The sequence below is a fragment of the Pygocentrus nattereri genome, chromosome 6, assembly GCF_015220715.1.
Source record: "Pygocentrus nattereri isolate fPygNat1 chromosome 6, fPygNat1.pri, whole genome shotgun sequence".
In the NCBI taxonomy this organism is placed as follows: Eukaryota; Metazoa; Chordata; class Actinopteri; order Characiformes; family Serrasalmidae; genus Pygocentrus; species Pygocentrus nattereri.
The window spans coordinates 36,344,445-36,371,904 of NC_051216.1; the positions used below are offsets into that span (position 1 = coordinate 36,344,445).

Genomic DNA, 27,460 nt, shown 5'->3' on the forward strand with positions numbered 1-27,460 from the left:
CCAAAAGAAGAAGAAGTGAACTTGAAGATCACAGAACATTAAATATTGTGTTTTTCTATTGTGTTGTTTAAATACAAGCCAAAGTGGTTTTACAAATCAGTGCTTTCTGTTTTGTTTTTTTTTTCCTATTTGTCCCAATCTTTTTGTAATTGGGTTTGTATGTGAAGATAAATGGCAGAGGGATATGGCATACACAAATAAATTTTGACAATTCAGTACTGATGGGCATTTTATTGCACAAAGTTTACAATTTTCCTTTACAGTGGACTTGTAAACAGGGTCCTACCCAGCAGATAAAGCTTTTCTCCATAAAAAAATTGACCTTCACTTGAAAAACAGACTTCTTTTGAAATCTTTAGGCCTTAAACAGAACATTAGACAAGCTTGTACTTGATATTCAGTATGTGAATTGTCAATGTTACTGTAAACCCGAAGATGTTTTTATCAAGCACAAAACATCATTAAGTGGGCAATGGTACGCAGTCTTAAAACCAAAGAATTTACAAGATACATTTTTAAATGCACTGTATGTCCAAAAGTAATGAGACACCCCTTTAATTTAGTGAGATCAGCTAACATTGGTGTTCAACTAACACAGGTGTTAAATGTCACATGGACAGCTTGTATAATCTCTATAGAAAACCATTTCTAATAGAATGGGGCACTCTGGAGCAGACACAAATTAGCCTAAGATCACCAAATCCAAAGCCAAGCGTTGGCAGGAGAGGTATAAAGCCCCTCAGCACTGGGCTGTGGAGCAATGGAAATGTGCTCTCTGGAGTTATGGAGCAACACTAATTATCTGAGGGATGAATTGGAGTGCCGTTTGTGATCCAGAACTAGTCATCCAACATCGGTACCTGATCTCACTAATGCTCTTGTGGCTGAATGCAATCAAACTCTCACAATGTTCCAACATCTAACTTAGTCTTTCCAGAACTGCAGCAAGGCGGTAGCAGAATACTCCCTATTGAATATCATTGATTTTTAACAACAAACATCTGGACATATAGTGTATGTAGCAGTGCTTGTGGCTGTCAGTATAACGTGCAACATGATGTCTGTGGGTACCCTCAAAGGCTCCATTTAATACCCAACTGACAGAGGACATGAAAACATAAATGTTCCATATACATTAACAAGAGATCTGTTTTAATAATAAAAAAAATCCATACATATATTCAAACTCAAGTGCAGTGGTCATGCTATCAACTGTCTTTCAAGAAAAAAAATGGTGGACCAAACTATATCTGAATTTTGCCAAAGTTAAAGGGGAACGGTCACACACACAAAAATAAATAAATAATGCAGTCTTTACCATCAAAAGTACAATTAGTCTTACACAGGCAGATGGAGTACAGTAGTAATTGCCATTTTTTCTCAGTGATTTTAGGGATGTCTAAATCTGCCATGTCTTTTTTTTTTATGGACTTCATGCTACCGCTTTAGTAAATAATGCTCACTGTGTTTCGCACAATGCTCTTACACTGTGGGCAGGATGCACAGAATGTGATTTGATGGCACAGATTGCAAAATGGAGAAAGAGAAAAATTTGTGGGGGAGGGGCTGGTACAAACTGAAGAGACACGCTAGAGAATGTTTAAAATAATTTCAAGCTGGAGAAAAAGAACGAAAACTGCACCAATGCAGTTTCAGCATATTCAGTTTAGTTTGCAGTAGTTTTGCACTGAGTAGAGTCAGCAGGTGTAGGGCAACCCTGCAATATAGTAAATAGATACATTAGGCAGTTTTATGAACTTATAGTATGATATTTAGGCATAATAATAATATTATTTTATTTATTAACATTTATGCCTCAGTTTTAGGTTGCATGTATGCCTTTTTGAAATATTGTGGTATGTCTTTCTTTTTGCATTTCAGAAAATACTTTATTTTCATAAATATTTTCCCAGTGCTGGCACGTACATGTGCTAAATGGGTTTAGGTTTGACAGATAATCTTATTGTATGCAACTGTATCATTAGAAATGTAATTTTTTTCTAATGAGGAAACCAATTAGTTGCTCATATTAATGTTTGCTCTAAATTTCCCAACTAATGGCAATGGAATGGATGTTATCTATTTATGCTGAGATTCCTTTTCCAGATATCCAGTGGAAAACTGATACTACCTAGCCTCTGCATGCAAAAATATTCCCATCCAAAAAAAAAAAAAAAACAAGGAAAATACAAGCATGATGAAGACTGACTTTGCTTCCTGCACACCCTTTAACAGCACACACTTACCCCCACTAAGCTCAACCTGTGCAAAGGAACCTAATGACCATGATAATGCTTTTTAGGTTCTAAAATGGATCAGTTAAATATCTCTGGAACTATAGTGCAAAAACACTCTGAATATTTATTTAGAGGACTGGAAAACCAATTATTTGATAGTGTGACTAGTCCCCTTTAAGCAAGGTCATAATGAAGGGTTCCACTATGCCAGAAAACAACCTAAAATTATGTCCTTAACCACATTTTTAACCATGATCTTAAAATGCCACCAATTAAACTATCTTCAAGTAGTTACAAAAAAGAACAATATTTAGAGATACAGGTTTAGAGAGGCACACTCTTGCTTTCACAAGTCTTTCACAAAGTCTTGAATGGGTTTGCCAATGTTAACAACCTTTAAAACTCTTTCATTACGCAGATGAATACAAATAAGAAAATGGCACATTGTATGCTCTGTGCGTGTGTTTGTTAATGCTGCTGTTTTATTGACCTTAATCATGTAGAGTAAGGCTGTAAATATTAAGGCTAGCACGCTCCAGAGCACAGTGAAATACAGACAGTGGAAGGTGAGCTATGATAGGGTGATGTTAGCAGCAACTAGGAAGATGCTGCTATGCCTCGGTTTGCCTTCATTTTCTCCAGCCTTTTGGTCAAATGACTGTTACTTGCCTCCAACTCCTCAATCTTGTCCAGGGCAGACCGGAGCTGGCATTTAAAAAGACAAAACAATGCATTTGTATCCAAACCAACCTTAATTCAGTCTATATGCTACTAGATTTTAATCATGCTTAGATATATTGGTTTGTCTTTAAACCTTACTAAACTTTGACTTAATGAAGCAAGTTGCTTTTACTAAAATGACTATGCTCTTCTGTACACAAACAAATAAACTAATAAATAAATAAAACACAAACATCAATATAGTGCAGCTATGAATTAAGCATTGTGTAAATTTTTTTTTAAAACTTCTGACCACTGATCCAGCATTTCTCTGGTGTGCCTGATATAGTGGGATTTCAAAGAAAAACAAAAAATGATGTGCTAGTCTCCCTAAAGGGCGATTCACAAAAGAGTTACTCACAAAAGCCAATTAGCGAAATTTCCCACAAAAGCAGAAATGGATACAACATACCTCTCTTTGCATCTTGCGTTTCTCAGCTTTAAGTTCATCCTCCACTTTCTCTGCATTCTCTGCTGCGGTTTTGTACCGAGTCACTTGACCTTCCAGTCTTGTGACCTGCCATTGAAAAGGTTTGACTCATTAAAGCCAATTCAAATTCAACTCCCCAAATAATAAGCATTGGAAACCCATGGAAATCAATTACTTTGACAATGCTGACACACAAGCATAAATGTAACTCACATTTTGTTCCAAAGCTGTGACCTCCTGTTCTGATTTGACAAGCTTAAATTTGAGATCATTGATTTGCCTGTTGGTATCTCCTGCAAAAGCATAATATATTGCTCAAGTATATAAACTCCAGATATGAACAAGTTTAAAAATATGCCACTTAATGATTCTATGACTGTATAAAAACACAAAGACACTCACTGTGGCACTGGCTATAAAAAGAACACCTTTATACAAATGCTTTATTCTATTCAAATATCTGTGTGTAGGCCTTACTTTGCAGGTCCGTAACATCAGTGTCAGTGCCATTTTCCATCACCTCTTCGTCTGGCTTTGGGTCATCCTCTGTGTTATTCGTATTTTGTTTCTGTTCAAGTTGTCCTTTAAATCTCTTTACCTAAATAGAAAGAGCGCATGTAGATGTATACAACACTCATCTGATCTTCACTGTATTATTGCAGCATGTTGACGTCTCATTTCACGGTCTCACATCACACCTTTGTAACATGACAACCTGATCAGATGGCCCCTCTACAGAATGCTGCTGATCAGGATGCTGCAATGGACAGGCTCTACTGAGCAAGGCTCCTTTAAAAGAGACATGCCATAAGGGAGACGTCAATCTGCTTGAGCTAAATTTTGCATGGCATGTTGCTAACTTGCTAACAGCTCAGAGCTTACAGTTTCCGAGTGGAAGTCGTGCTTGTTAAATTTGGCTCTGCATTATGTTCATTAAATCTTCACACATAGGCTTGCAGATATTCTTCATATGACTGCATGTACCAAACCGTAATGTCCATACTATGATGGTTCGCTACAAGTACATGTAGTTACACCCCTACTAATTTGTTTATTTTATAAATTCGTTTATGTGAAATGATTAATCTTTTCTATGCATTTTTTCAATGTAATTTTCATTGCTCAGTTAAATAAAAAGATGGGCTTGAAGTGCTTTCAGAGTATCTTTCAGAACAGTATGTTGTCATCCAGTGACCCATCAGGTATTTGGAAAAGCATGCAAGACATTACCAGCTACAAAAGGCCATACACCCTCATATAAAATAGGCAATCACCTAGAAGATGAACCGAACAGTTATTACTGCAGGTTTCAAAAGCATAGCACCACAAACATCTCCAGCTTATCAACACTTCCCCCATAACTCCACCTGCCACCCAGCAGGAACTATAGATTGGTGAAGAGAGTGTTCAGAGACAGAATGTCAGAAAAGCACCAGGTCCAAATGGTGTTTCACCCTCTTCTCTGAAGGTTTGTATTGACCAACTTACACCAGTTTTTTATGAAAATCTTAAATACCTTCCAGCCACAAATGCTCCACAATAATGCCCGTCCCCCAAAAGCAACCATTACTACAAACTCATCAACCTGACTTCTGTAGTCATGAACATCTTTGAACAATGGGTACCAACACACCTGAAAGACATAAACTCCATGTCAGACCCCTTGCAATCTGCATATTGGGCCAACAGGTCTGTGGATGAAGTACATAGGGCTTCAGGGGCCTTAATCTTCAACATTTTAGCCAGCCAAAGACATATGCAAGAATTTTTGTATATCTGCAATCACATCCTGAAAATATTTTGAGCCGAGTTGGCTCATCTACATTATTGGATATAAGCTGTATACACAAAACTAAAGCAAAACATGATATTATGTGAGCAAAAAAAGTTTTGAGCTCTGAGACTGATCACAGTGTGCTCTGCTAGTGCACATTCACACATCTTTCTGTAAACTGTGTAAAGGTTTACATTAAATACATGCAGGTCATGGTTAGATGATTATATAGGACTTACTGGTTCACCTGTTTCCAATGAAAATGTTTCTGAATCTCTGAAAAGCTGTGCAGAATTTATAGTTTAATTTATATAAATGAACTGATAGTACATTTCTACCATTAAAATCATTAACAATTTATCCAGTGCTGATTTTCTTTGTTGTGTTATATTAATTTCAATCATACTAGTTATTTTATACACAATTAGAAATTAATTTATTTGACATTGACATTATTTGACAGTTAAACAGCTAAACAGACTCTTACACAGTTAATGACACACAAACACAAGGGCAGAGAGTAGGGGTGGGAATTTCTAGGCACCTCACGATTCGATTATGAAATGATTATCAATGCATCTTTTCTATACTATATATTTCTCACTTTGTGAGAACTTGGTACTTCTAAAGCAAAGTAATGATATTTGTAATGATCTATAAAGAATTTACTTCCAATCTCTTATTACTAAAAGGCTCTCATTCACTGCTCTTGTTTGGAGCACGAGACTCTGGCTGCCACTCATCTGTGATAAAATGCGTTGACATAAGAGGCAGTGGGAGCAGATGTCCACGCAGCATGTTACAGCTGTTCTACTTTTTGATTTTGTAACTTCGGTTTTGGTCTCACTGTAGAGATTGGGGATCACTATGTCTGTAAAATATCTTTGAGAAGGGATGCTGTATCTTGGCTTGTAAAACAGGCTCATAAAGACATTTTACAAGAAACTGTTCTACTTTTGAGGAAAAGTTTTCTGGTGGAGATGGGAGCTATAGTTAAAGCTTAAAGCAGAGCAAAGTAAGTGTGTTTTCATTTATATTTCTTTAGCTTATACTAGGACATTACCACATACTGGACATGAAATGTTGTGGCTCCCAAGGTGGTTTGGGTTGTTGACTTCTGACCTAACCTAACTGCAGAGTGTGCCAGTCGTATTTCTCATTTATTCAGTGTTTTTTTGGGGTTTTTTTTTTCAATGTGCACATCACAGAGCATTTAATGTGCACATCACAGGCACTGCACTTCCAAGTTCCACCTTCTGTGTTCTGTCAACATTAAGTCATCAATTAATTTCACATTTTTAAAAATATTTGTGAATTGATTCAGAATTGTCCATGTCCGCAATGCATCTAAGAATCGATTCAATATCCCCCGATACCCCCAATGGCCCAAACAGTGACCTGATCAGACCGGAGTGTGGAATGTGAAGCTCTTCTGTTGCATACACGCCATACAGAGCTTCATCAGCTGAATAAAGAAGTGATGCACTCATAATTTAGATTTTTCTCTGCAACGTTATACAAAATTTAAGCAGGAAAATCAAAGTAAATATTAACTTAAGTAAATATTAACTACCGAGTTATTTCTACTTCAAAACGTTCTGTTACAGGGAAAGTAGGCTACTCAAGTATGGTAACGGGAGTAGGCCTAAATGTAATTTGTTATTTACATATCTGCTTTTAATTGAATATCTTTATCAATAGTATGATTTTTAGACGGCAGCCACACACTACAATGCACACATTTGGCACTGGCATGCGCTCCTAGCAGTGTTCAGTTTCTTGGTGTGCTACTTAGCATTCTGCCATTACTGATTTAAATTATACCTAGAATGAGATCACAAAAAGTGAGAGTACATCACATGGGGTAAAGATTATAAAAAGAAAGACAAAGTCTTTTAGATAAACCGATAAATAATAATGATCAGTAACTTCAGCCAATGTTAGTCTAGTCTTATTCACCTTGTATCTCAGATCAAAAACAGACCGTTTGCGTAGAGTTAATTAGCTGATACTGCCAAGTGGAAAAGTTTTTTGGTCAGTTCAGGGACGCCAGACCTTAGCATGGGCTTGATGCGCAATTTTCTGTTAATCTAAAAAATTTTTTATATATCAGACACTTCTTTCTTTAGATCCTATCTGACTTAAGGTTGCCAGTTTAAAAAACAAAAGAATTTTCTGAACAAAAAAGCGTTTTCACTAAGGCACTACAGTATGCCATGACATTGTTTTATATCTGTCTTCATGCATTTTGTAGTCATTTCTTCTGCCATGTGAGCAATACTGTAACAACCCATTACCTTTCCTGCGATACCATGATAGCAAGTGGTCTGAACTAGGATGGGGTAATTAGTAATAGTGCAGGCCACTGATTGGTAAGTTACAAATGTCACAGAATGCTCTCTGGAGTGAGATACCTGCCATTAAAAAAAACAAAAAACAAAACAAAAAAAAAAAAAAAACGCTGAAGCTCCTGAAATGTTGCTACTATTGTTGGTTTGAACACGATACCACAAGAAATCATGTGACCACCACACAACAACCAAGCCTACTCTTATGCCTAGAAGTACAGCATCTTTCATACCAATTTACTTCTGACAAAATAAGTTGTATTCCAAAGACCTCTAGCTGCCTGAATACATGTTAAGTAAAGAACTTTTATGTACGTCAAATGACAATGTGAAACTTTGGCAGTAGCATTTACTCTCATCTCTTTACCCTAATGGAGGTCAGTTAGGACAAAACACTGCCATTCTGCATTCAGTACTGGGGCCTGTGCCCCAGCATTAATGGTGTAGTGGTGCTCCCCTTCACGTATAGCAATACTTTTTATGGTGTACCATCATATTAAAAGTCACAGAGCTCTTCAGTGTGTCCCATTCTGCTAGTATTTCTGTACAGATTACATGGACTGTTTTATTTTACCACTTAATGTCTGAAACCACTAAACAGACACCAAAACCATCAGAATATGGACAAATATGCTTTCTACCAAAACAACAACAATAATAATGTACTGAGCACCAATGTTGTGAAATAAGTAAATTATTAACTATACAATGTTAAGTATATAAGTTTCTCAAGTGGTTATAGGTTCTTACCTGTTCTAGCAAAGCCTCTCGTTCATCCACCAGTTTCCGCAGCCGGATTTCTGTAAAGTTCAGCCAAGGATTTAAATGGTTAGTTTTAAACATCTTTTATGTGCATACACACTATTGTGCAAAACATTCTAGACACCTGAGAAAATTATATTTAAAAAGCTATTTAATTGGGCAGTCAGCATGTATTTACTCAGAAAAACACTAATATTAGAACAAATGCATATAAACATTAATACAGTTAGTGCTGATTTTATGTAGGTTACTATGTTCACTTAATCATTTCCATACATCTCTTTCATGGCAGCCCAGTATAATTAGTAGTATATGAACAGATAACATATCCTATATAAGGAATATCCACTATTTATTTGATAATTACCATTTTGAAAACAGCTATGCAAAACTCCTGTCCTACAGCAGTTTTCCTTAGATTCTTGATACAGAGCAATGAAACCACATGCATTTTCTGACTACCACATTTTCCGTTTCAAAATGCCTTTCCAAGAAAAAAAAAAGCAAACTTACACAGGTGCAAGGTGGAAGGTTTCGGTGGGGGGTGGGGGGTCAGGGCATGCAAATGGAAAGGTAAATGGGGTGAGGATGAAGGGTGAGGATGGACAGCGTGGAAACTTCAGGCGTAAACATGGAGCATCAAAAATGCAGCTTCATGCAGCAGTGTTCTTTTCACAATGATAACACCGTTTTACATATTTACAATTTTAATTAAAAAGAAAAACCAGGACAGCTTAAGTTACTAATTTTTTAATGATGAATATTTTCACAAGAACATGAATGATCTGTCATTCACATAAACAAGGAAAGAAAAAAAAAACAAACATATGAAAAGTAACAAAAATTGAAGCAATCGAGAGCCTGTGACTATATGCCATTCACTCCAAGTTGAATCCCTAAAATGATTTCATTGCAGTGTAGCCCTGCTCATAATTTCATCCTCAGTTCCAGAAAGTACCACACATTTCAAAAGTAAGCAGTCAACAAAAATTTAAAGACAGCCTGAAAGAGTGATAGCCAATCCATCCAAAGTCACATTTCTAGAAAGCTTTCTGGTTACATATCATTAGCAACATTTAATGAAGAAATCATTGTTTCAATAAGGCAAACACAAGCTTAGCATATAAGCTGACAGAGGTTTCGTGTCTTAACTGCCATATATAATGTGCAATGCTGATGAAGAGTGGGGTACATTTCTGTTAGCCATACTTTTAAAATGTGCAAAAAGAAAACACTTCAGTGTTATAATTACCTGATTAGATACATTTCAGACAGAAGTAAAATGCTTTCTATTATTTTCTGCCTAGCTTCAAGACTTGAATTAGGTTCTACAACATATATGGTTAGACCCTTGACTTTTGAAAAAATACTGTAATAGCTGAGAAAGAAAACCCTTTCTATGTACCATAAACTTCTCAAGTTAATTACCTTTGGAGTGAGGCTTAGAATCTGTTTATGAAAAAGTTAGGAAAGCAAGCACCACACCCTTAGCTGTAGTACTAGGACATTTTACAGTCTTCCTTACTCTTGCCTTTCCCTTTCTTGTTCTCAGTTTCAGAGCAGTTCTTTGAATCTTCATTTATCCCAGTTATAACTTCTTGCTCTCCTACATTCTGACTTCCACCTTGGATGATTGAATCAATGGCCTCTAGACCTAATTCTACCACTTCTGATTGTGGTTCATCAAGGTTCTGGAAATCATTTGCTGTGTCACTCTCTCGTCCTAAACTGTGCTCAGTATCTTTCATTTCTGGATGTTCTTCTTCATTTTCTGGTATGTCTTGTTCCTGATGTACACAATATTTTTCTTCTGTTTTGACTAGGTCATCCTGTGTTAAACAGCCCTCTCTCTTGATTGAGGTTCGTAATTCTTGGGCTGCATCTGTATCTGCATTTTGAGCATCTGTACTTTCCTGTGGTTCATTGTTCTTACCCGTCTGCTCCTGACCAGTGGCGCAGGGATCATCACTTTCCTGTTCCTGCCAAGTTTTTTCTTGCAATATTTCTTTTGACCCAATAACCTCATTTGTTTTCTCAGAGAAACAGTTTGGCATAACACTTGATTCCTCCAAAACAGTATCAGCATTGTGCTCAGTATCCTTCATTTCTAGATGTTCTTCATTTTCTGGTATGTCTTGTTGCTGATGTACACAATATTTTTCTTCTGTTTTGACTAGCTGATCCTGTGTTAAACAGCTTTCTCTCTTGACTGAGGTTTGTTGTTCCCCTTCAGACCTTTCGTTGGCCTGCTCATATATCTGTAGTTCTTGGGCTGGACCTGTATCTGCATCTTGAGCATCTGTAATTTCCTGTGGTTCATTGTTCCTACCTGTCTGCTCCTGACCAGTGGCGCAGGGATCACTTTCTTGTTCCTGCCAAACCTTGTTTTTTTCTTGCAACTTTTCATTTGACCCAATAACTTCCTCATTTGTTTTAACAGAGAAACAGTTTGGCATAACACTTGATTCCTCCAAAACAGTATCATAACATTCAAATGACTCTCTACATTCCACCACATTCTCTTCTACTTTGGATTCAGGAGCTGGTTCTGTGGGCTCTTGAAATTCTATGTCCTCTCCAGGAAGTTTAACCTGATATTGTTTTTTAATTGAAGAGCTGTCTGGAGGCATTTCTACAGTACTGTAATTCATTTCCAGGGTATCCCCACTAAAATCTTCAACGTACGCCTTTAGGTTTTTGTCATCAGCTGTGATAGAACATCTATGCTGGACATGCCCTTGAGTTGCCTTTTCATCCTTGACTGCTTTGATAGATTCATGCTTCATTTCATCAAGATGAGTGATCTGGTCATCGGTTTTTAGTTCTACTGACACATTTGCCTCCTGGGTCTCTTCTTTCTCATTTCTTATCTGTAAAGAACTTTCTGTCTTGTCCGATGACTCCAGGAAAACACCACAACTGGAAACAATATCAGTTATTGACTCAGGGCTTTGTAGTTTTATAGAATCTTCACCTTTGCTTTTTGGTTGAATCATTCTTTCATCATCCAAATTAGTTGTGATATGTTCATTGACTGCCATGTCCTCTGAGGGTTCTATGAGCCAAGAGTCACATTCTGGATTTGTCTCCTTTATCTGGACTGGACTAGCCATTTTTAGTATGTTTTTATTCTTTCCCTGAGACTCTGTATTGCCCTCTTTTTCATCACAACATTGTTTCTGTTTCTGTTTGTTTTTCTTCTTCTTTTTCTTCTTTTTGCTGGGAATACTGGCACTTTTGGACTGTTGCGCATTTTCATCTGTTCTTCTTGACTGAGCATCTCCAACCATTGTTTCAGCTGGTTTATATCCATGTTCTGGGGATGCCAATGGTACATCATGTGCATAACTGGTGAAACCAGGATTTCCCTCTTTTATTTCTTCAATAATTTTAACAGAAATTAAGCTCTCATTCTGATCTGCAATCACACGTCCCTCAGTAAGGGGATCAGGCTCTAGCCCCCCACATTTACCTGATTTATCTGAGCTGTGCCCTACAACCTCTCGCTCTTTTTTGACTTCATCCTTAAACCTTGATGCTGACTTTAGATCCTCAGGGTTAAAATCAACATTCTGAGATTTTTCAACATTATTTTGAATTTGCTTTAAGTCATTATTTAAATACTTCCAAAGATGTTCAGAGTCATTTTGTGTTGCTATAGGGGCATCAGAAGAACTGCCATATGCACATGGTGGCAGATGATTCTCCTGCATTCCATGATCCAAATCCTTTGGGTTTTGGTCTTGGTCTCCTCTGCAGCCCCCTACATTTTCACCTCTAACCAGCTGCATTTCCTGAGTGCCTGGGAGATGATTGAGGAGTCAGTTGCTGAGACCACAAGAAATGTATATGCTGGCAATTATTTGCTTTGTGAATTGTTACAGATAAAGTCAAAATCAGTAAGGAAGAAGAGAAGTGGAGCCCCAAGGCAGATTCTTTGATCTGATTAAGATACCATTAAGATAAAAGTGCATACGAAAATGTTTACTGTGGTGTCAAACTGTAAACAAGATGACTAAATTTTGTAAGGCAATACAATAAGTTCACAGAGTAAAGGTAAAGTTCATTTTAAAAGCACTACAATTTGTCTGTGTTTGTCTTAATATTAAGTAAATAACACCAAATAAACACTTCTGAGCACAAATCAAGATAAAAGGCAATGTTTCAAAGTACCGTCCAAAAGGTGTACATTAAGGTAAAATACATGCATAATAATACGCAACATTTATATAAAATCTTTTTTTTTATGGATTTTATATTAAAAAATGTAGGTTTGCAAGATGCAAGATACAACTCCTGAAAGATGTGGCTGTTTGCTATAAATCCACTGCTAGCAATGGTTAGGGATAGCTTTGGCCTTCTTAGGCTAAAGGCACAGGTCGTGGGAATGACATGGGAGATTAAGTAAAATTGAACACTGAAAATATTAGAATAGCAAAATAAAAGAACCAAAATTAGCTTAGACTATGTTAATCATAAACTAAATACATATGTATTTCATAAATTAAATAAAGCTTGAACTGTTGATGATCACAACACTCTTCACTTAGCAGATAAGCCTAAAAGGTACAACTTTTGGACAAGGAAGAAAAACTACCTGTATTGCTTTTGCATATGATCTGCAAAGCAGAAGCAGTAGGAATTCCTTTTATTATTTTTTTTAAAAGCCTCAGCTCAGTCTGACAACACTGAAAAGCAAACTGCAGTAGTTAACAAAGCAGCTAAGTATTCTTCGTTGGGAAGAATACCATGTGAAAATGCAGGTACGTATAGCAATAAGAGATTATTTTCAAAAAAACAAACACCATGCAAAAACATACATTTGTCAGGCTTAGTCTAGGCTTGCAGAGTGAAAGAACAAATCTTGACATGTAGCATATAGCATCTGCAGTTCAGAAAAGCTCACCTAGCACACTGCTTCCTTCTTTTACTTCAGTGCAAGTTGATCCATCAGTCACATCTTCTCCCACTTCCCTACTGGTGCTTAAGTCAGGTCCGAGGACAATGCCATGTTTCTGAATATAAATATTTGAAATTGTGACATAAGATTTAGCTCTCCAAAGTTAGCTTAATGTTTTAGCACAGAATTCTATCTGCTGGTATGTGAAAGCACCAAAGTTTCAATAGATTGGTTAATGCTTTACATTTGGGTTCCCTTGACTAGCATTATTTGCTTATTAACATTAACAAACCCTAAACCTCAGCATTATTAAACCATAAATAATGCAAACCAAACAGTTAGCATTTCTATGATTTGATATTTATTTAAATGTAAACAAATAGCAAACACAATTTCCAAAATGAATGGTGAGCTCTAACAATTAGTGAGCTGATTATTAGCACTTGAAGACTTCATTCACACACACAGGTGTGTTTGTGTGTTTATATATACACACATGTATATATAGCGTGTAAAACCTCCATGAACACGAACAACAGCTGCAATTTGATTTGGCATGGCCTGAAGTTTCTGGGTGTAGGTGATAATGTCCAGCCACTCTTACATCAAAAAATTTTGCAGCTCAGCCACATATTGTGGATGTCCCGACGTTTTACTACCAGGTAGCCCCACAGATTTTCAAGAGGATTAAAATATGGGGTTTTTGTGGGCCAGGTTAGATGTGTGAATCCTCCTGAATGTGCATCATGCCAATCAGGGAATATAGGGATAAGAATGTTATGTTTCTTGGTAAGATGATGAGCAAAAGGCAAAACCCAGTAACTCAATGTAGGCACTGTGGTTCAAATTTACTCTCACAGCTTGGACCACATCTTGCATGCCGTGCTCACTGAAGGCTTCCAGAAGTCTATGATGAACATGATAACCTAGGATCATTCATATACAGGCAGAAACGAGATTCATCTGACCAGATAACATATTTCCAGTCATGAACTGTCCAATTTTGTGTCTTCTCTCCCCTGGAACCAAGCAACTTTGTGAGCAGAAGTAGGCAAAGGCCTACTGTGTACCACTGCACGCCATACGTTCACGGTAGTTTTCTTTCATAAACTGGTTGTAAAGGATCTTCGATGACTTCACCCTTTTCATTGACTGGAGAACACATGACAAGAGAGTCCATTCCTCCATAGAGAATCTCTCCACATCCTATAGATTCTGAGGTCCTTATAGACTCTCCTGTTCAGCCCATCTCACAAGATGCCAAGTCAAATGGCATCTCTGGTGTTTGTTGCCAAAAGCTTTATTTGGGTCTCATCGGACCATAGAATATGGTCCCACGGTGATGATCCTTGATGGGCCCATCAAGCCATACTCCTCATTGTGCAAGTGGTCAAAATGAACACATCCTCTTCCGTGCATTTCTCCAGTTGTTGTAAACTTAGTGATTGATAGTGGAAATGGACATTGTTAACTGTTTAGCTATTTTCTTGTAGCCAATTCCTGATTTGTGGCGCTCAACAACCTTTTGTCACACATCACTGAAGTGGTCAGACTCATTGTGATGGATGAATCTGGCCCGTGTGTCATCTCATGACATTTTGTACTCTTAGTACAGGGGTCGGCAACCCAAATGTTAAGAAGAGCCATTTTATCTGTTCAACAAAAAAAAAAAAAAAAAAAAAAAAAAAAAATCAAACCTCCGTTTTACCATCTTGGCTGTAAAAATATGTCTCAGTATTTGCTAGTGTCTTAGTACAGGCTAAAGATATAATATAAATGAAAACAACTTTGCTCTGCTTTTACACTTTACCTCAGCTACAGCCCCTGTTCTCATATCTCCAGCAGCTCTCACATCCTGTCTTAAATCTTTCTATTTGCTGTTTAAGACCATTTAGTGTTAAAATGATCAGCAGAACTTTATTTTACTGCAAAGAAGGATTATTTTATTTTTACCTAAAAATCTTATTCTGTGGAGTAGGATGATAAAAGAGCCTCTTGCTGCCAATCCCCTGCTGTAGTGAAACAGGAAGTCATGGTTGACCATGTAAGTGCTTGTAATCGCTCAGGTGAACTACCTAATGTGCTAGTTTTAAAATTGTTTTTTGGATTTGCGATTACAGCTGATGTTAGTATTAGCAATTGCATCTTCACTCAAGAAGAAGTGGACTTTCAGTGAATAATAAGTGATGGACTCCAGGACATACAGCTGTTAAGTCCGTGACCCAAATTTAGAGCTGCTTTCTGTTGAAATGTGGCCATATTACAATGCCCTCCGCAAATATCAGCACTCCTAGTAACAAAATGGGATGTTTAAAATGTTTTTATAGCTCAGCCTTTTGATGTTTCATTCAAAATATTAACAAAAAAAATCGAACTTTTATTTGCACAATGATTAAAATACAAATTACATCTGAAATAAATATTTTTCCCTACTTGTTGGCACCCCTTCATTTACACTGGGATACACTAGTAGTTTGACACTACCAAATACCCAAAGTTTGACATTTTACTTGACCGATGGATGAGAGTTAGTCTTTATTTGAACAGACCACCGCAATAGAGAAGTAAGCTGACCAATGACCGTTTCTTTAAAGCTAAACATGAAATTAAGGTGAAAATTCAATATAAAAGTAGGCTGATAAATACAGTGTACAGCATATAACTAAACTAAACTAATTTTTGTTTTTCAATTTTTATTCCACATAAAATGACTGATGTTCATCAAAAACAGAAACTTCAGGAAAAAGGTTAAAAAAAGAAAAAAAAAGTCAAACCATGCTGGAACTTGCTATGTACCATAACTTATTATCCCCTTGAATTAACCAATATTTAGATCATCTTAATCAGTAACACAATAATCAGTTAGTACAGATGTTCATTATTTAGTCATCAATCACTGTTTTCTTTATTAACATAATTTACAGTTTATTAATGCTGTTCATGTTCATAGTTAATTAACAATAACTAATTATATAAATAATATTAATTAAAGGAACCTTTATATAGCATTCTATAGATGACAGTTTTGGTTCTGAGGTTCACATTTAGTACAAAGTATAGAAACTGTAATACACTGGATGGAACCATTTCTTTAGTCTACAAATATTGTATGCACCCAAATGACTACACATTTTGACATTACATTTAAATACCTTCAAAATGTCTCTGAGCTGAACCACCTCATCCCTGAGTTCATCCCGTTCATTTCGAATGGCATCAGAATACTCCTTCTGCCTTTCTAAGGCCTGAGCAGCACCCAACAGTTTGGCAAAGGTGAGAACAGTTCGGTAAAGGAGAGTTCAGTGAAGGAAATTAAAGACAGAGAATGTGAGGAAGAGTACAAAGGGTTTCAATCTAAGGATTTGCTTAGTTGTCAACTAATCATACCCACTTTCTAACCCACAAATTAGTAAATACAAAAAGAAATAATGCAGTTAGTCCACTGATGGAATATTCTGGAATATCCATCCTTAAAGCATACAGTATGTGCTCACAGATATCAGATATCAAGCAGGCTTAAAGCAAATAATAACACAGCTTGGTCAGAAAATAGTGCACTATACTAATGTTTTATCTTTAATGAAACTTGCTGTTAGATTAACAGATTCAAATGGCGTACCCCAATTTTTTTATCTTTCCATTCAATAGTTTCCTGCAGGTCAGAGATTTCCATAACAAAGCTGTCTTGTCTGAGGCGTAATTGACGTATCTCCTAGTACCAGTACAAAATACAGAGGCAGAAGGTGAAAGGAAAAAGCAACAATAACAGAAGGAAGTGAGAGCATAAAGAGTTGATAAAGCAATGAAAGCTTTTGAAATGGCATGGAGTTGGAGGAAAGTTCTTAAGTACAGTAATTAAACTCATACTTACAGTAAGAAGCTCTTCACTTTGCTTCAGTGTTTCTTCCAGTTCGCTGAACTTAAACTGCAGCACACTGTGGGCATGCTTCTCTCGCTCCAGATCCTGAAACAGAATTAATGTTTTGGTTGTTTTTTAAGCTTACATTAATATAATATTAAATAATATCACTAGACATCATAAAAGTCAAATTTGTTGTATTCTCCCATCTACAACCCCAATTCCAATGAAGTTGGGACGTTGTGTAAAACAAATAAAAACAGAATATGATTATTTGCAAATCCTTTTCAACCTATATTCAATTGAATAAACTACAAAGACAAGATATTTAATGTTCAAACGGATAAACTATTGTTTTTTGCAAATATTCACTCATTTTGAATTTGATGCCTGCAACACGTTCCAAAGAAGTTGGGAGAGGGACAACAAAAGACTGGGAAAGTTGAGGAATGCTCAAAAAACACCTGTTTGGAACATTCCACAGGTGAACAGGTTAATTGGAAACAGGTGAGAGTCATGATTGGGTATAAATGGAGCATCCCTGAAAGGCTCAGTCGTTCACAAGCAAGCATGGGGTGAGGTTCACCACTGTGAATAACTGCATGAGCAAATAGTCCAACAGTTAAAGAACAACGTTTCTCAATGTGCAACTACATTCATCATCTGCAGTCGATAATATCAAAAAATTCTGAGAATCTGGAGAAATCTCTGCAAGTATACAGCAAGGCAGAAAACCAACATTGAACGCCCGTGACCTTCGATCCCTCAGGTGGCACTGCATTAAAAACCGACATCATTCTGTAACAGATATTACCACATGGGCTCAGGAACACTTCAGAAAACCACGGTCAGTGAACACAGTTCATCACTCCATCTACAAGTGCAAGTTAAAACTCTGACATGCAAAGCGAAAGCCATATAACACCACCCAGAATCGCCACTGGCTTCTCTGGGCCCGAGCTCATCTTAGATGGACTGACGCAGAGTGGAAAAGTGTCCTGTGGTCTGACGAGTACACATTTCAAATTGTTTTTGGAAATCATGGACGGTATGTCCTCTGGACCAAAGAAGAAAATGAATGTCCGGATTGTTATTAGCGCAAACTTCAAAAGCCAGCATCCCCAGGTATGGGGGTGTGTTAGTGCCCATGGCATGGGTAACTTGCACAACTGTGAAGACACCATTAATGCTGAAAGGTCCATACAGGTTTTGGAGCAACATATGCTGCCATCCAAGCAACTTATTTTTCAGGGACGTCCTGCTTATTTCAGCAAGACAATGCCAAGCCACATTCTGCACGTGTTACACCAGCATGACTTCATAGTAAAAGAGTGCGGGTACTAGACTGGCCTGCCTGCAGTCCAGACCTGTCTCCCATTGAAAAGGTGTGGCGCTATATATATATATATATATATATATATATATATATATATATATATATATATATATATATATATATATATATATATATATATATATATATATATATATATCTCCATCCATCCATCCATCCATCATCTTCCGCTTCTCCGGGGTTCGGGTCGCGGGGGCAGCATCCTGAGCAATGAAGCCCAGACCTCCCTTTCCCCAGCCACTTCCACTAGCTCCCTGGGAGGGATTCCGAGGCGCTCCCAGGCCAGCTGGGCGATATAGTCACGCCAGCGTGTCCTGGGTCTTCCCCGGGGTCTCCTCCCCGGTGGACTTGCCTGTGAGGAGGCATCCTAACAAGATGCCCGAACCACCTCAACTGGCTCCTCTCGACGTGAAGAAGCAGCGGCTCTACTCCAAGTCCCTCTCGGATGACCGAACTTCTCACCCTATCTCTAAGGGAGAGTCCAGCCACCCTGCGGAGGAAACTCATTTCAGCCGCTTGTATTCGCGATCTCGTTCTTTCGGTCATTACCCAAAGCTCATGACCATAGGTGAGGGTGGGAACATAGATCGACCAGTAAATCGAGAGCCTTGCCTTATGGCTCAGCTCTTTCTTTACCACAACAGACCGGTAAAGAGCCCGCATCACTGCTGACCCAGCACCAATCCGCCTGTCAATCTCCCGCTCCCTTGTACCATCACTCGTGAACAAGACCCCAAGATACTTAAACTCCTCCACTTGAGGCAAGAGCTCATCCCCGACCCAGAGAGGGCTCTCCACCCTTTCCCGCGTGAGAACCATGGCCTCGGATTTGGAGGTACTGATCCTCATCCCGGCCGCTTCACACTCGGCTGCAAACCGATCCAGTGAAAGCTGAAGTTCACGGCCTGATGTCCCCAATAGGACCACATCATCTGCGAACAGCAGCGATGTGACCCTGAGGTCACCAAACCGGACACCCTCCATCCCCTGACTGCGCCTAGAAATTCTATCCATAAAAATTATGAATAGAATCGGTGACAAAGGGCAGCCCTGACGGAGTCCAACTCTCACTGGGAAAAAGTCTGACTTACTGCCGGCCATGCGAACCAAGCTCCTGCTTTGTTTGTACAGGGCCTGAATGGCTCGTAGCAAAGAGCCATGTACCCCGTACTCCTGAAGCACCTCCCACAGAATACCCTGGGGAACACAGTCGAATGCCTTCTCCAAATCCACAAAGCACATGTGGACTGGTTGGGCAAACTCCCATGAACCCTCGAGAATCCTGGAGAGGGTAAAGAGTTGGTCCAGTGTTCCACGACCAGGGCGGAACCCGCACTGCTCCTCCTGGATCCGAGGTTCGACTATAAGCCGAACTCTCTTCTCCAGTACCCTTGCATAGACCTTACCAGGGAGGCTGAGGAGTGTGATTCCCCTGTAGTTGGAACACACTCTCCGGTCCCCCTTTTTAAAAAGAGGCACCACCACCCCAGTCTGCCAATCAAGTGGCACCACCCCCGATGTCCACGCAATGTTGAAAAGGCGTGTCAGCCAAGACAGCCCCACAACATCCAGAGCCTTGAGGAACTCGGGACGGATCTCATCCACCCCTGCAGCCCTGCCGCCAAGGAGCTTTTTAACTACCTTAGCGACTTCGGCCTCAGTAATGGACAAGCCTATTCCCGTGTCCCCAGACTCTGCCTCCTCACTGGAGAACGTGTCGGTGGGATTGAGAAGGTCCTCAAAGTATTCTTTCCACCGCCCAATGACATCTTCAGTCGATGTCAGCAGCACACCATCTCCACTATATACAGTGCTAGTGGCACACTGCTTTCCCCTTCTGAGTCGCCTGACGGTTTGCCAGAATCTTTTCGGAGCCGACTTAAAGTCACTTTCCAAGGCCTCACCGAACTCTTCCCACACCCGGGTTTTTGCCTTGGCAACGACTGAAGCCGCAGATCGCTTGGCCTGTCGATACCTGCCAGCTGCCTCTGGTGTCCTACAGGCCAACCATGTCCGGTAGGACTCTTCAGCTTGACGGCATCTCTCACCTGGGGTGTCCACCACCGGGTTCGAGGATTACCGCCCCGACAGGCACCAACTACCTTGCGACCACAGCTACAGTCAGCCGCTTCAACAATGGAGGAGCGGAACATGGCCCATTCTGAGTCAATGTCCCCCACCTCCCCCGATATCTGGTCAAAGTTCTGACGGAGGTGTGAGTTGAAGATCAATCTGACAGGTTCTTCTGCCAGACGTTCCCAGCAAACCCTCACTATACGTTTGGGTTTGCCTGGTCTGACTGGCATCTTCCCCCACCACCTGATCCAACTCACCACCAGGTGGTGATCAGTTGACAGCTCAGCTCCTCTCTTTACTCGAGTGTCCAGTACACATGGCCGCAAGTCCGCTGACACGACTACAAAGTCAATCATTGAACTGCGGCCTAGGGTGTCCTGGTGCCATGTGCACTTATGGACATCCTTGTGTTCAAACATGGTGTTCGTTATGGACAAACTGTGGTTTGCACAGAAGTCCAAAAACTGAACACCACTCGGGTTCAGATCAGAGAGGCCATTCCTCCCAATCACACCCCTCCAGGTCTTACTGTCATTGCCCACGTGAGCGTTGATGTCCCCCAGTAGGACAATCGAGTCTCCAGGAGGAGCACTTTCAAGCACCCCTTCAAAGGACTCTATGAAGGCTGGGTATTCTGAACTGCTGTTCGGTGCATAAGCACAGACAACAGTCAGGACCCGTTCCCCAACCCGAAGGCGTAGGGAAGCTACCCTCTCGTCCACTGGGGAAAACCCCAACATACAGGCGCCGAGTCGAGGGGCTATGAGAAAGCCCACACCTGCCCGCCGCCTCTCACCATGGGCAACTCCAGAAAAGAAAAAAGTCCAGCCCCTCTCAAGGAGATTGGACCCAGAGCCCAAGCTGTGTGTTGAGGTGAGCCCGACTATATCTAGCCGGTATCTCTCGACCTCGCGCACCAACTCAGGCTCCTTCCCCGCCAGTGAGGTAACGTTCCAAGTTCCAAAAGCCAGTTTCAGCAACCGAGGATCAGAACGCCAAGGCCCACGCCTTCGGACACTGCCCGATCCACAATGCACCGCACCCCTACTACTGCCCCTCCCATCGGTGGTGGGTCGATGGGAGGGAGATATATATATATATATATATATATATATATAAATTTATGTTTGAAAGAAATTTCAATTGAATCACTAACCTTACATGAATCATAAATACACTCTATACATTGTTAATGTGGTAAATGACTATTCTAGCTGCAAACATCTGGTTTTTAATGCAATATCTACATAGGTGTATATAGGCCCATTTCCAACAACCACCACTCCAGTGGTTTAATGGTACATTGTGTTTGCTGTGTAAGAAGGCTAATGGATGTTTAGAAAACCCTTGAAAACCCTTGTTCAAGTATGTTAGCACAGCTGAAAACAGTTTGGCTTATTAGAGAAGCTATAAAAACTGACCTTCCTTTGAGCTGGTTGAGAATCTGAAGCCAGAAAAAAGAACTTTCATGTGAAACTCGACAGTCTATTCTTGTTCTTAGAAATGAAGGCCATTCCATGTGAGAAATTGCCAAGAAACTGAAAATTTCCTACAACAGTGTGTACTACTCCCTTCAGAGGAGAGCACAAACAGGCTCTAACAAGAGTAGAAAAAGAAGTGGGAGGCCCCGCTGCACAACTAAGCAACAAGACAAGTACATTAGAGTCTCTAGTTTGAGAAACCGACGCCTCACAGGTCATCAACTGGCAGCTTCATTAAATAGTACCCACCAAACGCAGGTGTCAACCTCTACAGTGAAGAGGCGACTCCAGGATGCTGGCCTTCAGGGCAGAGTGGCAAAGACAAAGCCATGTCTGAGACTGGCTAATAAAAGGAAAAGATTAATATGGGCAAAAGAACACAGACATTGGACAGAGGAAGACTGGAAAAAAGTGTTATGGACAGACAAATCTAAGTTTGAGGTGTTTGGATCACACAGAAGAACATTTGTGAAACGCAGAACAACTAAAAAGATGCTGGAAGAGTGCCTGATGCCATCTGTCAAGCATGGTGGAGGTAATGTGATGGTCTGGGGTTGCTTTGGTGCTGGTAATGTGGGAGATTTTTACAAGGTCAATGGGATTTTGAATAAGGAAGGCTATCACTCCATTTTGCAACGCCATGCCATACCCTGTGGACAGCGCTTGATTGGAGCCAATTTCATCCTACAACAGGACAATAAACCAAAGCACACCTCCAAATTATGCATGAACTATTTAGGGAAGAAGCAGGCAGCTGGTATTCTATCTGTAATGGAGTGGCCAGCCCAGTCATCAGATCTCAACCCCATTGAGCTGTTGTGGGAGCAGCTTGACTGTATGGTACGCAAAAAGTGCCCATCAAGCCAATCCAACTTGTGGGAGGGGCTTCTGGAAGCATGGGGAGACATTTCTCCTGATTACCTCAGCAAATTAAGAGCTAGAATGCCAAAGGTCTGCAATGCTGTAATTGCTGCAAAGGGAGCATTCTTTGATGAAAAAGTCTGAAGGAGAAAATTATTATTTCAAATGAAAAAAAAATGTCAAACCTTGTTAATGTCTGGACTATATTTTCTATTAATTTTGCAACTCATTTGAAAAATAAAAGTATGAGTTTTCATGGAAAACACAAAATTGTCTGGGTGACCCCAAACTTTTGATCGGTAGTGCGTATATTTTAATTGAATTATATAGTATAGTATTAATTGAATAAAACCAAATATTGGATAATAACCCTAAGTAATACTGGACTGCCACAAGGATGTTTGAACAGCGTTCAACAAACAAAGTGACATAGGTAAAAACATTACTTTTAAGATTTATTGTAATCTTAGTGTCTTTCTGAGTAAATAAATGTTGATTGCCCAGATAAAATGCTTTTTAAATCTTTAATAAACAAAAATATAAATGAAATAAAATATACACTGCTCAAAAAAATAAAGGGAACACTTAAACAACACAATATAACTCCAAGTAAATCAAACTTCTGTGAAATCAAACTGTCCACTTAGGAAGCAACACTGATTGACAAATCAATTTCACAGCTGTTGTGCAAATGGAATAGACAACAGGTGGAAATTGTCAATTAGCAAGACACACTCAATAAAGGAGTGGTTCTGCAGGTGGGGACCACAGACCACTTCTTAGTACCTATGCTTTCTGGCTGATGTTTTGGTCACTTCTGAATGTTGGTGGTGCTTTCACACTCGTTGTAGCACGAGACGGACTCTACAACCCACACAAGTGGTTCAGGTAGTGCAGCTCATCCAGGATGGCACATCAATGCAAGCTGTGGCAAGAAGGTTTGCTGTGTCTGTCAGCGTAGTGTCCAGAGGCTTGAGGCACTACCAGGAGACAGGCCAGTACACCAGGAGACGTGGAGGAGGCCGTAGGAGGGCAACAACCCAGCAGCAGGATCACTACCTCTGCCTTTGTGCAAGGAGGAACAGGAGGAGCACTGCCAGAGCCCTGCAAAATGACCTCCAGCAGGCCACAAATGTGCATGTGTCTGCACAAACTGTTAGGAACCGACTCCATGAGGATGGTATGAGGGCCCGACGTCCACAGATGGGGGTCAGGGTTAGCCCAATACCGTGCAGGACGCTTGGCATTTGCCAGAGAACACCAGGATTGACAAATTCGCCACTGGTGCCCTGTGCTCTTCACAGATGAAAGCAGGTTCACACTGAGCACATGTGACAGTCTGGAGACGCCGTGGAGAGCGATCTGCTGCCTGCAACATCCTTCAGAATGACCGGTTTGACAGTGGGTCAGTAATGGTGTGGGGTGGCATTTCTTTGGAGGGACGCACAGCCCTCCATGTGTTCGCCAGAGGTAGCCTGATTGCCATTAGGTACCGAGATGAGATCCTCAGACCCCTTTGTTAGACCATATGCTGGTGCGGTTGGCCCTGGGTTCCTCCTAATGCAGGACAATGCTAGACTTCATGTGGCTGGAGTGTGTCAGCAGTTCCTGCAAGATGAAGGCATTGAAGCTATGGACTGGCCCGCCCATTCCCCAGACCTGAATCTAATTGAGCACATCTGGGACATCATGTCTCGCTCCATCCACCAACGCTACGTTGCACCACAAACTGTCCAGAAGTTGGATCAACCTGTAGTGTGTTTTTCCACATTAATTTTGTGTGTGACTCCAAATCCAGGCCTCCATTGGTTAATAAATTTGATTTCCATTGATGATTTTTGTGTGATTTTGTTGTCAGCACATTCAACTTTGTACAGAACAAAGTATTCAATGAGAATATTTCATTCATTCAGATCTACGATGTGTTATTTGAGTGTTCCCTTTTTTGAGCAGTGTATAATATATATGAAATTATGTTAAAAGATTAACATTACTGAAGCTCAAAGTTAAAATGCTAGCTCGTTGATAACTGAAAGATTAAAGCAAATATAATAAACACAGTAGAGCTGCCCGTTGCGTCAGCCAGCAGGAGACTGACTAATATTGTGGCCAGATTCAAACAATCGCGCTAAATTATCAAGGCTGTAGTTTACTCAAATTTCCATTTCACCTTATGAAATTTGGCAGTTACATGCTACATCATTTAAGGTAGACTTGGAACAGAAGCTCTCAATTACAAATAAGCAAATCTGACCTGTATCACTTGAGGTTGGGGCCACTGGTTTAACCCCTAAATTACTACTAAATTACTACTTGTATGTAACATAATTTGAGTGTTTTTGATGTTCTACGTGTGAGTTTATACATTAGCTCAGGCTAAGCAGCTAATAGCTTAACTTTGTCACTTTTCTTCTTTTTTTTATTCCTTTGCTCACTGCTGGTGCCTGTAAGCGTGAGAGCAGCAAAGGACAGGTTTACCCTGTTCCCCCCTCCCCAGCAGAATTCAGATCTGCATGTCATTAGGTATGTAAATATAACTGTCCAATTAAAAATATATTACATTATAAATACATAAATAAAATAAACTGATAAAACTAAAATAACAATTGTTTTAAGGCAGAATAAAAAGTACAGCTTTCTTTTGAAATTTACTGAGTATAAGTATTAACATTAAAAATATTGACAGGAATACTCAAGTAAATTACAGATACCTTAAAAATTACTTAAGTACAGTAAATAAGTACTTGTACACACTTAAATGTTGGGATAGGGGCATGTTTACCACTGTGTGCAATACATATTCTTTTAACCACACTTTGTAAGCATCTGAGAACTGAAGAGACCAATTGCTGTAAAGTGAAATGTTTTCCCATTCTTGCTTGATATAGATTCAGGTATTCGTAGTGTTAATCTAACAAAGGAAATTCAGACGCTGTCACTTGTGCTGTAAGGGAAAGGAATGTTCCAAACCACTGCTACACCACTATTAAAGATGCAAATCTTGCCATCACACAAGGCTCTTAGGCACCTCAAACTAATCCCAACATGCAGGCAAAAACCAAGAAACAGGAAAGAGGTAGTTCAGTGGATGCACTGAAAAGCCACAGGATGGCTTTGAATCCATAAATTATACTTTTGGTTTTTAACAGATACTGTGATGTCATACATTCTATTTAAAACATTGGCTAGATGCAGCAATGAAAAGCCACGATTTTTAGCTGAACCCAGATAGCTTTGTAGTGAAAAGTAGGCAGCATTCAGGAGGACAGAATTTTCTAAAAAGATGCTAAATACAGGCTGGAAACAATCAAATCAGATCAAAGCAGCAATGGGAAGACACTGAAATGAGAAAACCAAAAAAATAACAATCCTGCTAATGACCACTGCTTTCTGGTCATCTCACCATCAACAAGTAGGATGTCAACAAATCTAGTCTCACCATCCACCCTATAGACATCATCAACAACTTTGCTCCATTCCCACATGTTTCAAGTCCCCTACCATCATTCTGTGGTAAACAAACGTTACAGGACTAAATTACTACAGGCCAGTCATGAAAGTCTTTGAACACCTAGTCCTAACCCACATGAAAGCTATTACAAACTCTTCACAGGATTTCCTGCAGTTTGGGTCTTTTGATGATGCAACTAGCCCTGCATTTCATACTACAGCATTGGGACAGTCTAGGGACCTTTGCTAAAGCTCTGTTTGTGGACTGTTCAGGTTTTAACACCATAGTGCTAGAACTGTTGCAGTTCAAGCTATCCCAGATAATTGTGCCAGATTTCATCTTTCAACGCATCATGCATGTCCAGACAAACAGAAGACAGCAGGTGTGACTAGAAAAACACAACAGATCCTCAGTCATGGAGTACCATAAAATTGTGTGATCTCGTCCCAGTTGCAGATGACACCGACACCATCTTAGTCATCAAAATAATCATAATTAACTATGATAAAAGAAAGTTCAGCAGCTGGTGTCCTAGTGCAGTTACAACCACCTGATGCTGAATACTCAAAAGATGCCCTCATTCATCAATGGCTCTTGTTGTTGTACACACTCGACACATACCTTAGTCTTCTCCTCAAACTCTCGGCGAGTCTCAGCAAGTAGCTCCTCCAGCTCTATCAGTGAGTCTTTCAGAGTGTCCACCTGATACATCAGATTGGACTTCTCATTATCTAACTGAGCATTGGACACCATGGCTTTCCGATACTTCTCCTCCATCTCTGCCAAGGAATCCTACAAAGGAGGCAACAGTTTTTTTTGTATATTTATAAGCACATTGGCATTTACTGTATATTTACAAGCACAGATTCATTTACAAAAATGTTAAATCAATATTAGGTAATCCGTCAACATAAAAATTCCCTCTAAGGTAAATTTTAAAATTGCCATTTAGGCCTGTCACAATTACTACACAACTGACAATTGCAATTATTTGAGTTGATTACTTAAACTCACTGTAATTTTCTGGGGTGCATTTTTATCTATATTTGCAAAAGAATGCATTTCAACTTGTACTTCTGTAACTATCTATTACAAAATGACTGGCTAAAATGTGCTGTATACCTTGATGTCTTTAAGGCTTTGCGTATACTTGGCCTCAACATCTTGTATCTGATCCTTAAGTTCATGGATATCCTAAATGAACAGA

The 27,460-nt window shown here is 39.6% G+C and overlaps 1 protein-coding gene across 13 annotated transcripts in view; it reads right to left on the minus strand.

Annotated features, from left to right (window-relative positions):
• Window positions 1-211: 211 nt before the first annotated feature.
• Window positions 212-27,460, minus strand: part of lrrfip1a (leucine rich repeat (in FLII) interacting protein 1a) — a 73,382-nt gene continuing 46,133 nt past the window's right edge. For 8 of the 13 annotated variants that reach the window (XM_017706616.2, XM_017706612.2, XM_017706615.2 and 5 more), the window contains 7 exons: window positions 27,376-27,447; window positions 26,875-27,045; window positions 17,043-17,135; window positions 16,791-16,883; window positions 16,324-16,416; window positions 13,178-13,286; window positions 9,006-12,073 (listed from right to left, as the gene is read on the minus strand). In XM_017706616.2, the coding sequence (XP_017562105.1) occupies window positions 9,771-12,073; window positions 13,178-13,286; window positions 16,324-16,416; window positions 16,791-16,883; window positions 17,043-17,135; window positions 26,875-27,045; window positions 27,376-27,447 (2,934 nt within the window). In that variant the 3' untranslated portion in view covers window positions 9,006-9,770. Of the gene's footprint in view, window positions 2,943-3,369; window positions 3,475-3,600; window positions 3,681-3,864; window positions 3,986-8,259; window positions 8,310-9,005; window positions 12,074-13,177; window positions 13,287-16,323; window positions 16,417-16,790; window positions 16,884-17,042; window positions 17,136-26,874; window positions 27,046-27,375; window positions 27,448-27,460 lie in introns of those variants that run through there. The other 5 variants (XM_017706618.2, XM_017706614.2, XM_017706617.2 and 2 more) reach the window with 4 other exon arrangements.